Source organism: Oppia nitens, unplaced genomic scaffold, assembly GCF_028296485.1.
Source record: "Oppia nitens isolate AA-2021 unplaced genomic scaffold, nextdenovo-longstitch-racon4-pilon3 scaffold5_pilon_pilon_pilon, whole genome shotgun sequence".
In the NCBI taxonomy this organism is placed as follows: domain Eukaryota; kingdom Metazoa; phylum Arthropoda; class Arachnida; order Sarcoptiformes; family Oppiidae; genus Oppia; species Oppia nitens.
The window spans coordinates 1,732,844-1,747,985 of NW_026533243.1; the positions used below are offsets into that span (position 1 = coordinate 1,732,844).

The following is a 15,142-nucleotide window of genomic DNA, read 5'->3' on the forward strand; positions in this document are numbered from 1 at the left end:
AAAAATATTTTTKTTGTTGATATTTTAAGTAATAAATATCTATAGTATCCTCATATACTGTATAAGCAATTCTAATATTATCATACATTTAGTATAACACAATACAAATGGTATTCAAAAATATATTAATAACATTAATATAATTTAATACTAATAAAATAATGTTATTACAATTAGTTATTATACTGTAATAATTATTATAATTCATTTTTAAAATATAAAAAATAAAAAAAAACAAAATTAACATGGTGATCGCATAGACAGAAATTTCTTGAAGTTTTTAAAAAATTTTCTAGAAATTTCTCAATTATTTTAGAAATTTCTCTTTTTTGCCAAATTTAACAATATTTGAGGAAAGTTATGTGTGAATGGAATGTGCTTTTACTCTAATACCAGTGCTTTTCATACACAAAAATGTCAAAGGTTTCTGTGTCATCGATTGATTACTAATACTAAATAATTTATGTTATTTGGAAACTTGTTTTTAAAATTATATTAAATTATTTTTTAATGATTAAATTTATACTGAATCTGGTTTTATTTTTATGTAGATGAAAAATTAAATAATGATGATGATAATAATAATAATAATACTGTATTAACTTTTAATATAACTTATTATTAAGTATATAATTGTATAGTGTTTATTTTATTATATTGGTAAAAATAAAATTTTTCTTTATTTTAATTTTTAATAAAAATAAAATTATAATATTTAATAATTATTTTTGACACCTTTTCTTATATTTGATAAACAAATTGATAACATTAAAAGTTATTAATCAACAAAGTTGTTATTAAAAAAAACATACTATCAAATATATTGCTATACTATATCATGTTATAAATTAAAAATAAAATACAAATTGTGCAAATTATAATAAACAAAATAATTATTTAATTGTTATAAAATTTTTACTTTTAGTTATTATTATAACCTCTATTTAAATATATACTGTAATATAGAAATATCATATGAAAGTTAAAAAAAATGTTTTTCTATGCAGTATTTAAATTAAATGCTAATATAACTAAATTGTAAAATTTCATAATTATTGTCACACACTATGAGTTTATTTTATATTAATTACTGTCAAACGATAAATTAAAGTAAAAAATTTGATAAATGAAAATTAAATTGAAGATAATCTAATAGTAACTTAAAATTATAGTAATTATATCAATCAATTTTAATTGTATAATTTTTTAAAATTTTATTATTGGATTAAATACAATGACATTTAAAATTTAGATTTAAATTAGAGACAAACTTAAATGTTTCAAATAACACAATTTGACGAAACATTTTTGTCATTATTAAAGTACTCAAAAATTTTCAAATTCATTCATCTTAATTATATACATAACTTTACTAATGATTTATTTTATTTATTAATTTTATGATAATTTTTGTAACAACAATAAATCAAACTTATGTTCACTAAAGTACAGAAATTTATGAAATTTATTCAAATATTTAATATATAAATTTTAATTTAAGAAATCTCCAATAATTTTTTATAATGAAATGTTATTTAGTTATCAATCATTTTTCTATAATTTAATAAGTTATAGTTAATCTTTACTGATAACATTGTTTATAATATTACTGAAAACAATATGAATTAATTAAGTAAAAGTTTTATTTGTGTTAGAAATCTTCGAATAAATTGAGATTCATTATAAATACAATTTGTATTTTTTTGCGTTTATACACTGTATAAATACATTATATAATATATATTGCGTATATGTTGTACATTATATGCTAAAAATAGCAACTTATAAAACAAAACTATTTATTAGGAAACAAAAACAACAACAAAAAATTTTGTTTGTAATATATAGGCAATAAATTATATGGAATTTTGCTTTCATATGAAAAACAGCAAAAAACAACAGAATATTCTGTAAGTTTTTAATGTAATTATTTGTTACCAGAGAACTGACACCAAAAAAAAAAAGTTATGATAGCTATTAGAGGAGTATCTAATTAAGTATCGATTTTACCAAAATGATAGGCTATTTATTTAAAATAAAATAATAAAATATATCATCAAATACACTATAATTGTCTACAAAGAGATAAAATATATACAGCAATTTTGGATAATAAWGGCAGACAATTATGATGATTGCATTGTTGGGGCAAAATATTTTCTGTACAACTCTATGGACATGTTTCGCATAGCCTATCATTATATACACACACAATAATATAATGATAGACACAATTTTATTGTCACAATTAAATTGAGTCTTTATTTTTTTGATGACCGGATCTCTTACTGATACTTTAAATTAAGATCCTCTACAGTAAATTGAAAACAATATTGAATAAAAATTATATACTATATAAATAGTATATATATAATGACCATACAATACAATACTTGACATAATTATCATTTATAATGATTTATTTTTAATTTACCAAAAATTATATTTATTTATATTACACTGAAACTCAATAGATTATTTTGTGATTTAGTATAATTGAAAAATTAAAAGTAAAAGTATTGTACAGTAGTTTAATTAGTAAATACTGAAAAAGACTATTTTTATTTTATTTATTTTACTAAATGATTTCTCATTTTGAATTTAGTATTTTATACATAATCTACTGTATAGTTTATTATTATTATTATTATTATTATTATGTGTATTTACTGATATATAAACTAAATGAAATACTTTTTATTATTAATAACATTAATCTATGCAAACTTAATAAACAGCATTTACTATTTAGATTTTAATTTTAAAGATTAAAATTATCAAATTTTAATTGCAAAACAATTTTAGTACATTTTGATTATATGTGCAAATTATTTGAAGAATAATAATTTTCAAATTTGTTTGAAATTTGCATAATAATAGTTATAAATTATAACTTATAATCTTAAATACATTATAAATAATTTATTTCAGTTTAATATTTATCGGGTATTTAGCAAACATTAATAAATAGATAAAAATTATTTTTTCAACTAAACTAACATAAAAAGTTATCCATATTATATTTATTTTTACACATCTATGTAATTGTTTTTCATTTATTTGTGATATTTTTCTCATTAAATTTATGTAATTTATGATTAATATAAATATGAAAATTTTATAAACGCAAACAACATTTACCTATTTATTTAATGAATCAAATATCAAATCAAATAAATGTAAATTTATAATATATTTTAATATGTATTATGTGATGATAGCGTTTTAATATTATTTTGAATGATGCATAAAATTGATGTCTAAAACTTGCGGTAAAAATTTCAAACAAATAAATTTTAACTATAATACAGTATAATAAAGTAAAGTATAATTTGCATATAAATAATAATATAATAGCACCAAAAAAATATTTTTGATGAAAAATTTAATAATTTTTGCTGTAATTTTAATTATTAGCTTAATTAAAAAAATTGTGTTAATATTGAGCGCACAAAACAATTTGTATTTTAAACCTAAATATATTTATATATAAATCAATAAATATATATTAAAAATTATAAAAAATTATTAATAAAAAAGTTAATTTTTCTTGAACATAAATATTAAGTGCTATATTGAAAACAAATGCTATATTTTTATAAAAAATGATTTATTATTAGCTATTTTAATATAATTCACATTATAAATTAAGCACAATATTGTTATATATTTGTTGCAAAATGTTACATAAAGTTTTAATGATTTTGTTTTTATTGTCTCAAAAAATTGAATATATTATACATTGAATACATTAATCATTGCAAATAAAAGTTTTCTTAAATTGATTTTAACTTAATAGTATAATTAATTTTTTATGTATGATTTTAATTAATTATATGGGTTTATGTTTTCATAAAATGTTTGTTTATAATTGATTTTTTTTGCAAAGAAAAAAACTTTATTAAGTTTGAGGTAAAAAAATAAAGCAAAATATCAATAAAGTACAGTAAAGTTACAGTATTTTACGTTTTTTTAGATATTAGTATCAATTTGTTTTTTTGTTGGTTATGTTTTTTATGGTTATTGAGTAGAATCAGTAATCGATATAAATGTTTAACATTTTCTTAAATGATTAATATATAAAATATTTATATTAAAGATTTTTGCAATAAAACAATAAATTTTGTAAGTTTTATTGTTATTATTATAAATAAAGAAAATGTTAGCTTTTAAAAAACTTTTGTTACAACTTATAAACCATTTAATATTTTTAATCGTTTAATACGATTATGTTAATAAGTTTAAGTGAATCTAAACTTAGAATTAATTATTTTTATATTTTATAATTTGAAACATATATATATATATATATATATATATATATATATATATATATATATATATATATATATATATAGTATTACTAAACTGAAACTGTAAACTGATTACTACTAAAAATATTAATTAAGTTTTTTTGTTATCAAATAGAAACACAAATAACTAAAAAAATAACGATTTTGCAATCATAGTAATTAGCAAACAAAAAACTATTATTTTATATAATTAAAACTACTAAACTATTTTAATAATTTTTATATTTTTTATAAATTATTTTGTTTAGATCTTTAATAAAAATAAATTTATTTAATCTTATACTATAATTTATTGAAATTTAGTATTTTGAAAATATTTTTCTGTCAATATTTTAATGTATTTTCTTTATACTATTATTAACAATGTTATATAAAATCTAAAATGTAATTTTTTAATGCATTGTCAATACATTCAATGGAATCAATTTATTATCACAGAATAAAAAATTTCTTAAATTGCATTTCTCAGATAAATTGAGCCAAAAAATAATTTGCAAAAATATTCAATAATGAAAATTATTGGCCCATAAAATTCATACGAAAATAACAAAATAAAAATTGTAAAAATCAATAATTATTATTCATTTACCAAAATTTTTTTCATTAATATGAAGAAAATGTTTTCTACGAAATTCTTATATAAATATGTACAGTATTTTTAAATAAATTTTTTTTGCAGAAAAAAAATATTTTGAATATTTTCTACGATATAAAAAACTTTCAATGCCTTAAAATTGTGGAATTTAAAAAAAATAAAGATTAATGTATACTTAGAGTGACCAAAACTAAATGAATTTTTTCACTTATTGTTTTGTTTTACAAATCATAATTTTAATATTTTAATTTTACAAATAATACATATAAAATATCATAAACTATTTTATTTTTTAAAAAATTATTTAAAATTTATCGACAGTTTATTATTATGAATAAAAAAAACTATAATATTAATTGAATTATTTTGAGAGTTTTAATAGCATATCTAAAATCTATTTTTAAAAATTCAATAAATATGATTAAATTAAATGAKTATTTATAATAGAAATAGAGATATATTTTTAAAAAATATTGTTAAATAAATAAATTATGCGAATTTTGATGTTAATCTGAAACATTACAGAATATGTATTAAAATTATTTAGTTTTTTCAGTCAGTCTATATATCTACATAAAAGTGTCTTTAAAAATGTCAAATATTTCACTAAAATAGTATTTTTTCATAAATTAATTATTTTCAATAAAGTAAAACACAGCATATAATAAATACTATATTTATATAATACATTTCACTATATTATAATATACAAATAAAAAATTGTTTTAACATATTAGATATATTTTATTACTGTGAAAGGTCAATAGTTCAATAAAAATACAGATTTTCCATATTTATTTTTGAGACTACATTAAAAATATTTATTTTTTWAAACTTGATATAAGCATAATATATATGGTATATATATATAATATATATTTATATATAATGTTTATATTAAAATTATAATCAAATCAATTATTAATATCAAATATGCAAAAAAAATAAATTAAAGCAAACACAATTAACACATCAATAAAATAAATATATCATCGATTAAAATACTCTCTCTCTCTCTCTCTCTCTCTCTCTCTCTCTCTCACTCACTCACTCACTCACTCACTCACTCACTCACTCACTCACTCACTCACTCACTCACTCACTCACTCACTCACTCACTCACTCACTCACTCACTCACTCACTCACTCACTCACTCACTCACTCACTCACTCACTCACTCACTCACTTATTTACTCATTCACTTACATACACACTCAGTTGAAATCTTGACTTGACTTTTAAGTTTGCTATTATATTGTTGTCGATGGAAATGAATGGTAATAAATAGTCTGTGAGCTAACACTTATTTGGTGCCTCTCTATTGCTTTTAATAGCAATACATTAATGAAAAAGTCGACAATATATCGGATGAAAGAATCGAGAGAGACATTAGAAAAGTAAGGAGAGAGAGAAGAGAGAGAGAGAGAGAGAGAGAGAGAGAGAGAGAGAGAGAGTCAGTCGATAAGGGTTGACATTTGTATAGCAAAACTTGAAATATCAAAGATTTCTTTGAAAATCAATAGCTTTGTATTATATAACGAAACAAAGTTTTTCGTCTTTATTTTTTCGATGTCTTATATGTTATATATGTTTTATATTTGCTATTATTTTCTATAGACTATTATTCTTTAAAAGTCATCCAAAACACTATAATTGTTTTGGATTTTTATCATTGAAAACAACAATAAGATATTTTCATGGCTTTCCACATAAAAATGGATACTTTAGATAATAGTTTTTATGTCAATTTTTGTATATGACTTTCTCTTACTATCTTTTTATTTTTATTTCACTCAAAACACTCACAATTCACTCACTCACTCACATCAGACACAAACACACAATATTTATAAATTGATAATAAAATACACAACAATTTTTTACTAACAATAATATATAGTTGTAATAACTATAATAATATATGTACAATAGTTTATATATATATATATTTGATATTGACAAAACTATAAAACTTTAAATACCAATCAAATATTTATCGATTATTAAAAATTTATATTTTATGAAAATAGCGAAAATTCTAGTTTTTTCTACAATTTTAATTCCATTGCTTTTAAAAATGTATGTATATATCATTCAACAATAACTTTTATTATACTCAAGTTTGCCATAAAAATAAAGATATAAATAGTGTTTTAAATGTAGTAGAGAGAGAGAGAGAGAGAGAGAGAGAGAGAGAGAGAGAGAGAGAGAGAGAGAGAGAGAGAGAGAGAGATTTTAAAATAGGAAAATAAAAAAGTCGATTAAATTTTTATGAAACATTTAATTTATATTATAGTATATAAGATATGCAGTATTATATATCGCATAAGTAATATAATATTTATTTTCATTTTAGCTAATAAACGTGTATAAATATTATATAAATATTATATATAAAGTTAATATTAGCTATTTAAGCAAAGTTTTGTGTTGACCTACTGAGGGCACAGTTATGTCTTTATTAGGCGCTTCTCCTATATTTGATATTCTCTTGTCGTTTGCAAATAGAGTAAAGAAAAAATAGTCATCGATTTTGTCGACCAATCGATTGTTTTCAGCCGCAAAATAATGCATTTTCCGGCATTTCAGACCATTATTTGCAGTTTTTACCGATAAAATCCATGACTGACTAACATCTCACTAAAAAATTTCGTGATTTTTAAAGCAAACATTTGATAAAAAAATTTAGTATACATTTCATACACACATTTGTTAAAAATCAATCAATTTTTATTTACTTTATTTTTATTTATTTATTTTTTGTAGATAGTTGTAGATAGTCATCAGTATTTTTATAAATCAGTTTTCATTGTAAATCAGTTGTCAATTTGGATTAAATGGCAAACAAATTGTTAGGCCAATCAATATGTAATGAAAATAGATTGTTTAATATGAACTACAAAATCAATGTCTTTTTATTTGATTTATTAAATTATATTTGTTGTGTAATTTAATTGATTTATTTTAGTTTCTTTACCTAACGGCTAATCTATTTAATTGGATCTCTCTCTCTCTCTCTCTCTCTCTCTCTCTCTCTCTCTCTCTCTCTCTCTCTCTCTCTCTCTCTCTCTCTCTCTCTCTCTTTCTCTCATTCATACTCTCTCTCACTTTCACTGATTCGTATTCTACGCAAACATTTTAATATATAAATAGTTTTTTTGGTAACAGATTTTAATTTAGTCATTGATTTGTTGACTGAATTATCTTTCTCTGTGCTATTGTTTTCTAATGCACTCTACAAATGTGTTTTGCAAATAATTTAATTAAAATATTTTGAATAACTTCGATAAAAATGTGAGTTTATTTCGATATATATATAAATTATATATAAATATACTGTATTATTCTCGTAAACAAATTTTTCAATTAATTATTTTGTATAATAATTGCAATTCAAATAATAAATATAAATGATTTTTTCAATTGTCTCTAATTTAGCAATAAAATACATAGATTTTTAGGTATAATAATTACTGTATATATACTGTATATTGAATATATAATATAATAATTTAATTAAAAAAAATATTTTTTTATAAACAAAATATACAATATATCTTAATTATAAACTATATATAGTATATAATTAAGAGTTATTATTATTTTTATTATTAATAATAATTTATTAGTAATTTATTATAATACAAATACAAATGTAGTGATTAAACATTTATTTAGTTAAGTAAAGGTGTGGCAAAAAATTACTGGAAATTTAATCACTCAATACATGTGTGGAAAAACACTCAGAAAAATGTTGTTTTAGTAAATATTAAGAAAAAATAAATGTATTCACAACTCAAATATCATGCATTTATATATACAGTATATATATATATATGAACAGAATATTCTGTTTATGTAATATTTTGATCAATTTTTACAGTGAATTAACACAATATATGTTTGTTTTTATTTTATGTAAGCATTTGAACACCAAATTGACTTCCTATACATTGTTTACTAACAGGTTTTTTGTTACAATCATTCAAATTTTTATTCTATATATAGAAATAGTATAAATATAATACTAAATAATATTAAAGTGTTATTTACGAAAAAAATATACTATAATATAACACTAAAATAGTAATTTTAATAAAAATTAAATTATTAAATTAGATGTCTATAAAAATTATATTATATTGAGAGAATATACTGTATTCATCTTTGATCGATCTATATTTCCTCTAAAGTTATATCATTATAAATACTTATAACAAGTCTCCAAACTGTTAATAACTATCAATAACTCTGAGACTCTCAATCTTTACTATCAATAGACAAAATACGTGTTTATATTAGCCTATAAATACGTGTCTATTTCTATGCATCACTGGTTTGTTAGCTCTCAATGAGTTAAACATCAGTCCCTTATATCATTTACTTATTATTATTATTATTATTTGTACCTGGTGTATTAATAAAGTTATCAATTTGATGAATGTGTTTAATAAGCATTCAATTAATTCAAATATCTAAAATGAAAGCGTGATCGATGACCGACCGGTGGCCACCAATTATATCGACCATCCGATGGATCCTATCGTCGTCTTTCAATATAAATTTATATTAATATATATATATATATATATATTTGCATATATGTAAATATGCAAAATGCTATTGTTATATTTATAAATATATTTATATATAATTTATTTTATATACAGTACATAAGTACATGTAGTACTGTATGTTAATAATGCTATTTATAGACATTTGCTGCATAAGTACTGTACATATATGCCCACACATATATACACACAAATAGTTTGCTGTAATTTACTAATGAATGCCTAATATATAAATTAAATTTTCAATCATATAAATTATATACTCAATGATTTTTTGGGTTTAATTTTACWTTTAAAATGATAGCAACAAAAATTGATTTACTAGTTGTCTATAAAAAAAAAATTTGTTTGAATGAGAAACTCTTGAATACAAGTCATGCGTGTTGTCGATAATTAGCAGCGCCGGCAGCTAACTGTACCGATATCTCTGGTGGTATAGTTTATACCAGAGCCTGAATATAGCACTTGAATGTGAAATAGTTTTACTCTCTATCTCTTCAAATGACTCTCTCGTGAATAACACAACAGAATATTCTGAGTTTTCGAGTGTTTTTTCGAAAGAATTTTCTCTAATTCACTGTTAAAATCCATATAAACTGTATATTTGTATCTCATTTACATTAATGTTATGTACAGTTGTGTGCATTTTGTTTATTAATGTTTATTAGACATAAAAACGACATTAAAAATATTTTTACTATTAAAGTATATTGCATTATCTAAAAAAAAWTTTTAGTTAAAATTGCAAATACCAGTAATATGTTGATATAAAATCAAGTCATTGTTGTGTCGTATTGAAACTTTAATGATTTTATTTAAAAACTAAAATTTAAAAAAAAAGTTTTTTCTTATTATTGATAAACATCTATATATATATAAATATAGTATATATATGTATGTATTTATCTCTTGATTTCAATTAGATATTGTTTTGAAATAAAAAAAACTATTGATTTATATCAGTAAATATACTGTATGTTTGTAAATAGACCCGTATATATAGTAGATTATTATCAATAGTGAGTTTTTATTAGTGAACTCAAAAATATTTTCTTTACTGTCCATCAAATCTATTGAAGAGTTGAAAGTAAAATACAAATATATATATATTTATCTAATATGAAAAGTTCAACATTTTTGACATTGCGTTTACTATTATGAGAAAAGTAATATCTTGTGATAATACAGTTAATGTTTGTTTGTTTGTTGATTAATATTTTGGTGAATTACAGAACAATATAAAAACGAGTAATAATAATAATAATCAAAATAATAATAAATAATATATATAAGATGATGATAACTAATAATAAATAGGAGACAAAATTGAGTGTTTATACTATACTATACTTATTATTACTCTTTATGTATAAGTTTTTCTATCTATAGGAATGATAAGAATCTATTTTTATCGATATCTATAATAATAATAAAGCCATACGAGTGTACTGTATGTATGTGTGTATTGTGTTATACAATAAGTGAATCGATAATAATAATAAAAGTATTGATAAAATTTTTTGTTTTCATTGGTGACATTGAGTGGCATACAATATACAACTATATAACTAAACATATAATTTATATGCAGTTTATCTGATTTTATGCTAATGTTATGAACTTAATGGACTAATTGTGCGGATAAGTAATAGAGTGTATATATGTTTATATGTAAAGTGAAAATGTTGTTACAAAAACTGCTACAAAAATAATAYTGCTATTAGTGTTTTATAAACTAAACTATATATTTATATATAGTATACTTTATACCATTATTTTTAGTGGTTTGTCAAACTTTGACAACATCTATAAATTAATATATGAGAGATTTTAAAGCAAACTTTCTTTCTTTTTTTTGCAACAAATAATAAAAACAAAAATAAAATAAAATAATCAAAAGGAAAGGGCTTTTAGTGTGTTTTTGGTCGAAAAGATCGATAAATAGGAAAATTCTTAGAGAAGCTCTACTGAAGAGGAGAGAGAGAGAGAGAGAGAGAGAGAGAGAGAGAGAGAGAGAGTAAAGAGAGTTTTAGTGAGGAAAACGCATGACTACTCGTCTGCATCGCGCAAGAAGTGGTAAATAACAATATGATGAGCAAAATGGAGACTCGCAGTGATTGTCGAGAGCGAGTCCAAGCAAGTGGTTAATGAAAGCTCATTATTACTTATACTTTAGACAATGATGACACTATCTGTCCAAGAAGTGCACCGATAGATCTGAATGGACACAACTGGTCCGTCACTGATTGACTATTCAGTCGTTTGCTTATCTACTGTTGGCCCCACCGGTGGCGGTGTGTCTGAGTGTATATGTGTGTCAATTAGTGGTTGTAATAGTGGTGGCCGCCTGACGGGGCTGTAAGTGATGAACAAATACAAATTGATGACCTGTACTCTTGTCGTGTGTAATGTGATCTCATTGGTGGCTATGTTTATTGCCGCCTTCTGGGGCTTCACGTACCCCACCATAGAGGTCGATGGCTACGAGAGCGGGAAATCGGCAATTGTGGCCACTTTTATGTGCGTATTGTCATGTATTTGTTTGTGTGGACTCAACTATCAGAACTACTATCTACTTATAATCTATGGATGCCTTCATTTGCTAATAATGTTTAATCAAGTGTTTAATGTATTGCCGTTTAGTTGGATGCGAATACCCAACTATCCGGTATTGGGTAATGTCACCACTCAGGTGTATGTGATGGCTGTCCCGAAGCTCATTTTGGTGGTCTTTTCATTTGCATTGTCGTGCAAACTAAGACAGGATGATATACAACGAAGACTCAGCCGCTCAGACCCCCGGTGTCGGTGCGATAGCAACAGCCGACACACTGCCAGCAGACAAAGTATGCGAAGCTTTCACAATATGCCAATTGAAGGCCCGGCGGGTGGTTTGCCAGGTCTACCTCCACCGTTGCCGCCGCCAAATGCCATCATTCGGACGCCGCCATTATATCCGATGCATAGGCCGAGTCTTTCCTCACCACTTCCGCCGCAACTTCCACCAGTTTGTCGGACACCGCCACTGCACGGCCCGCCAATCAACGGACCAATGACGGGCCCGCCCGGCACACCTCCCTGGAGGACTGAACGCAAATGGAGTGCCACCACTGATAGGGTGGTCAGCCATAGTCCACATCCACGTGATTATGACCGCCACTACTATCGTGATGTCTATAATCCAAACTATTAGTAATTTTCAAATAATAATAATACTAACGAAAAACATCTAATAATTTGTTGATAACCACAACATAATCTCTAAATAATATAATATATTATGAAATGACTTTCGCCGTCCGTCTATTGTATTAACGAATCGGTTAATGCAAACAAGTATTGAATATTCAAAAATAAAACCAAACAAACAAATGAATTAACAAATAAAAGTATTGATTGCAACTATAAATATATATATCAATTGAATGAAAGATAATGTCTCAGTTGGACCTCAAAATAATTATTAATGAGTGGTCAGAAACAACTTCTCTCAGAAACACAAAGATAGAAAGAGAGAGAGAGAGAGAGATAAAGAAAAAAATCATCGACAACTACTACTACAACAACAACAACAACACCATTACCCATCATCAGACCAGATCATTGGTTTTGAAATAGTTTTAACATTATTACGGTATGTTATACATACAGACACACATATATACTGTATATATATATACACCAATTATAACTTCGGTACGGTATTTGAACTGTCAGTTAAACGAGGCTTTTAACGACAGACAGTGGTATATATTCTGTATTTATATATAAGCGAAAAGTTAAGAATAATAATAGAGTTGTGTTTAATCAATGAGAAAATGATTTGAAAAAAGAGTCAAAGTTTGCACTTTTTTTCTTCATTATCCACACAACTCTTCTAACATTAACCAAAAGGTCTGTCTTTTACACAGTGTTTGTGCCAATAGTGCCACCAATTTCTTCATCAGTAAATGTCTTCATCATTGTTCGTCTCCACAGAAGTTGTCGACAAACAACACAACAATTCATTAATGTATTGTAAGAGACGCACAACACATGTATTTTTTCGCTGACATGTATTGCAAATATAATTTATATAATAAAATGATAACAACTAACAAGTTATTTAATGACATGATTTTGGGGTAACACAGCATAACTATAAAACAAATTTTGAGTTTTTTGTTTTGTTAATAATTTTTTTTATTTTACAAATTTATTTTCTAACAAAATTACAAAACATAACATAAACAATGAGAAATATCTACGGAATTGTTTTTTTTAAAGCGTTGCGTGACTTATCTAATGAATGATAAACTATATATATATATAAAACAAAAATAGTTTACATTTTAGTAAAACAGTAGTTAAAACCTTTAATTAAGTCAAAACCTTTAATTAGTGAACGGAATTCTTAATTATATATAAATCTTTAATTTGTTTGTTTTGTGAAATTTCTTGTTAATTATAACTTCTTGTTATTTATAATATAATTATGTTTTGTTATGTTTTGTCTTGTTTTTCGCAGAATAATAATAATAATACAAATTATAATGACGTTGAAATGAAAATGCTATAATAATAATAATAATAATACATTTTGTTATATTACAGTTTAAAAGAGAAATACAAATTAAATTCTGTCCATTAAATTCTCAAATAATAATTATTATTATTATATAATTACCTCAAAATACATATTATTAATGTAATATATATATATATATATATATCTAAATGTATATTCAAATGGGTTAATCATATGGTAAATATAAGACAAAAAAATGGTGAACTTATTTACAGTTAATTTATAAGAATAATAATAATAAATTAAAAAAATTAAATCATTAATTATTTTTATGTCGATAATAATAATATTGCTCACAATTTTTTAATAGTTTAATATAGAGATAGTTATTAAAAATAAATAATATTGACTGAATTTTAATACCGTTGTTAAAAATAAGATAGTATTTAGTAATATAAATAAATATATATATATACATACAGTATAAATATCATATTAATAAATATATTATATATTAATTGTAAAGAGGGATATCATATATAATTTATTTCATACAACAATCTATTTCTCAGTTTGTTAAACAAGTAATTCGGGTCTTAACTCAAAGATATTGATAATAATAATAATAATATTAATAAATTTTTTTGTTACCGCCACATAATAGAAAAATATATCATTACTTAGTAGATTATATATATATACAGTATATATATATTGAATATATATACTATTATATTTGTGACAAATTTTTTTATATAAATAAATGAAACATTTAAGTTTAACACAACAAACTCATACCATACACACTCACACACACATACATACAACATATACACACAAAAACAAGAAAAATGCTATTAAATTGAAATCCGTTATTTGAAAAAATAATATAAGAAAGTAATCCAAAGAAATAGGAGGATTAAAACTAGTATTGATATATAAAAAATAAAATTTATATATATATATATATATTATTGTTGTTGTTATTATGATTATTGAGAAAGAGATTATTACAAACAAATAAACAAACAAAAAAATGTTTAATGTATTAGAGTCTTCAAACAAATATTTGAAATAATATAAAATACATTTATAGTAAAATATATATACAGTATATAAACTAAACTCAATTAATCAATAAACTGATTCCTA

General features: G+C 22.6%; 1 protein-coding gene across 1 annotated transcript; it reads left to right on the forward strand.

The window, feature by feature from the left end:
• Positions 1-11,389: 11,389 nt before the first annotated feature.
• Positions 11,390-12,676, forward strand: LOC128961176 (uncharacterized). Its single transcript, XM_054307381.1, has 2 exons — positions 11,390-12,003; positions 12,127-12,676. The coding sequence occupies exons 1-2, from the start codon at positions 11,849-11,851 to the stop codon at positions 12,674-12,676; spliced, it is 705 nt and encodes a 234-aa protein (XP_054163356.1). The 5' UTR covers positions 11,390-11,848.
• Positions 12,677-15,142: the final 2,466 nt, after the last annotated feature.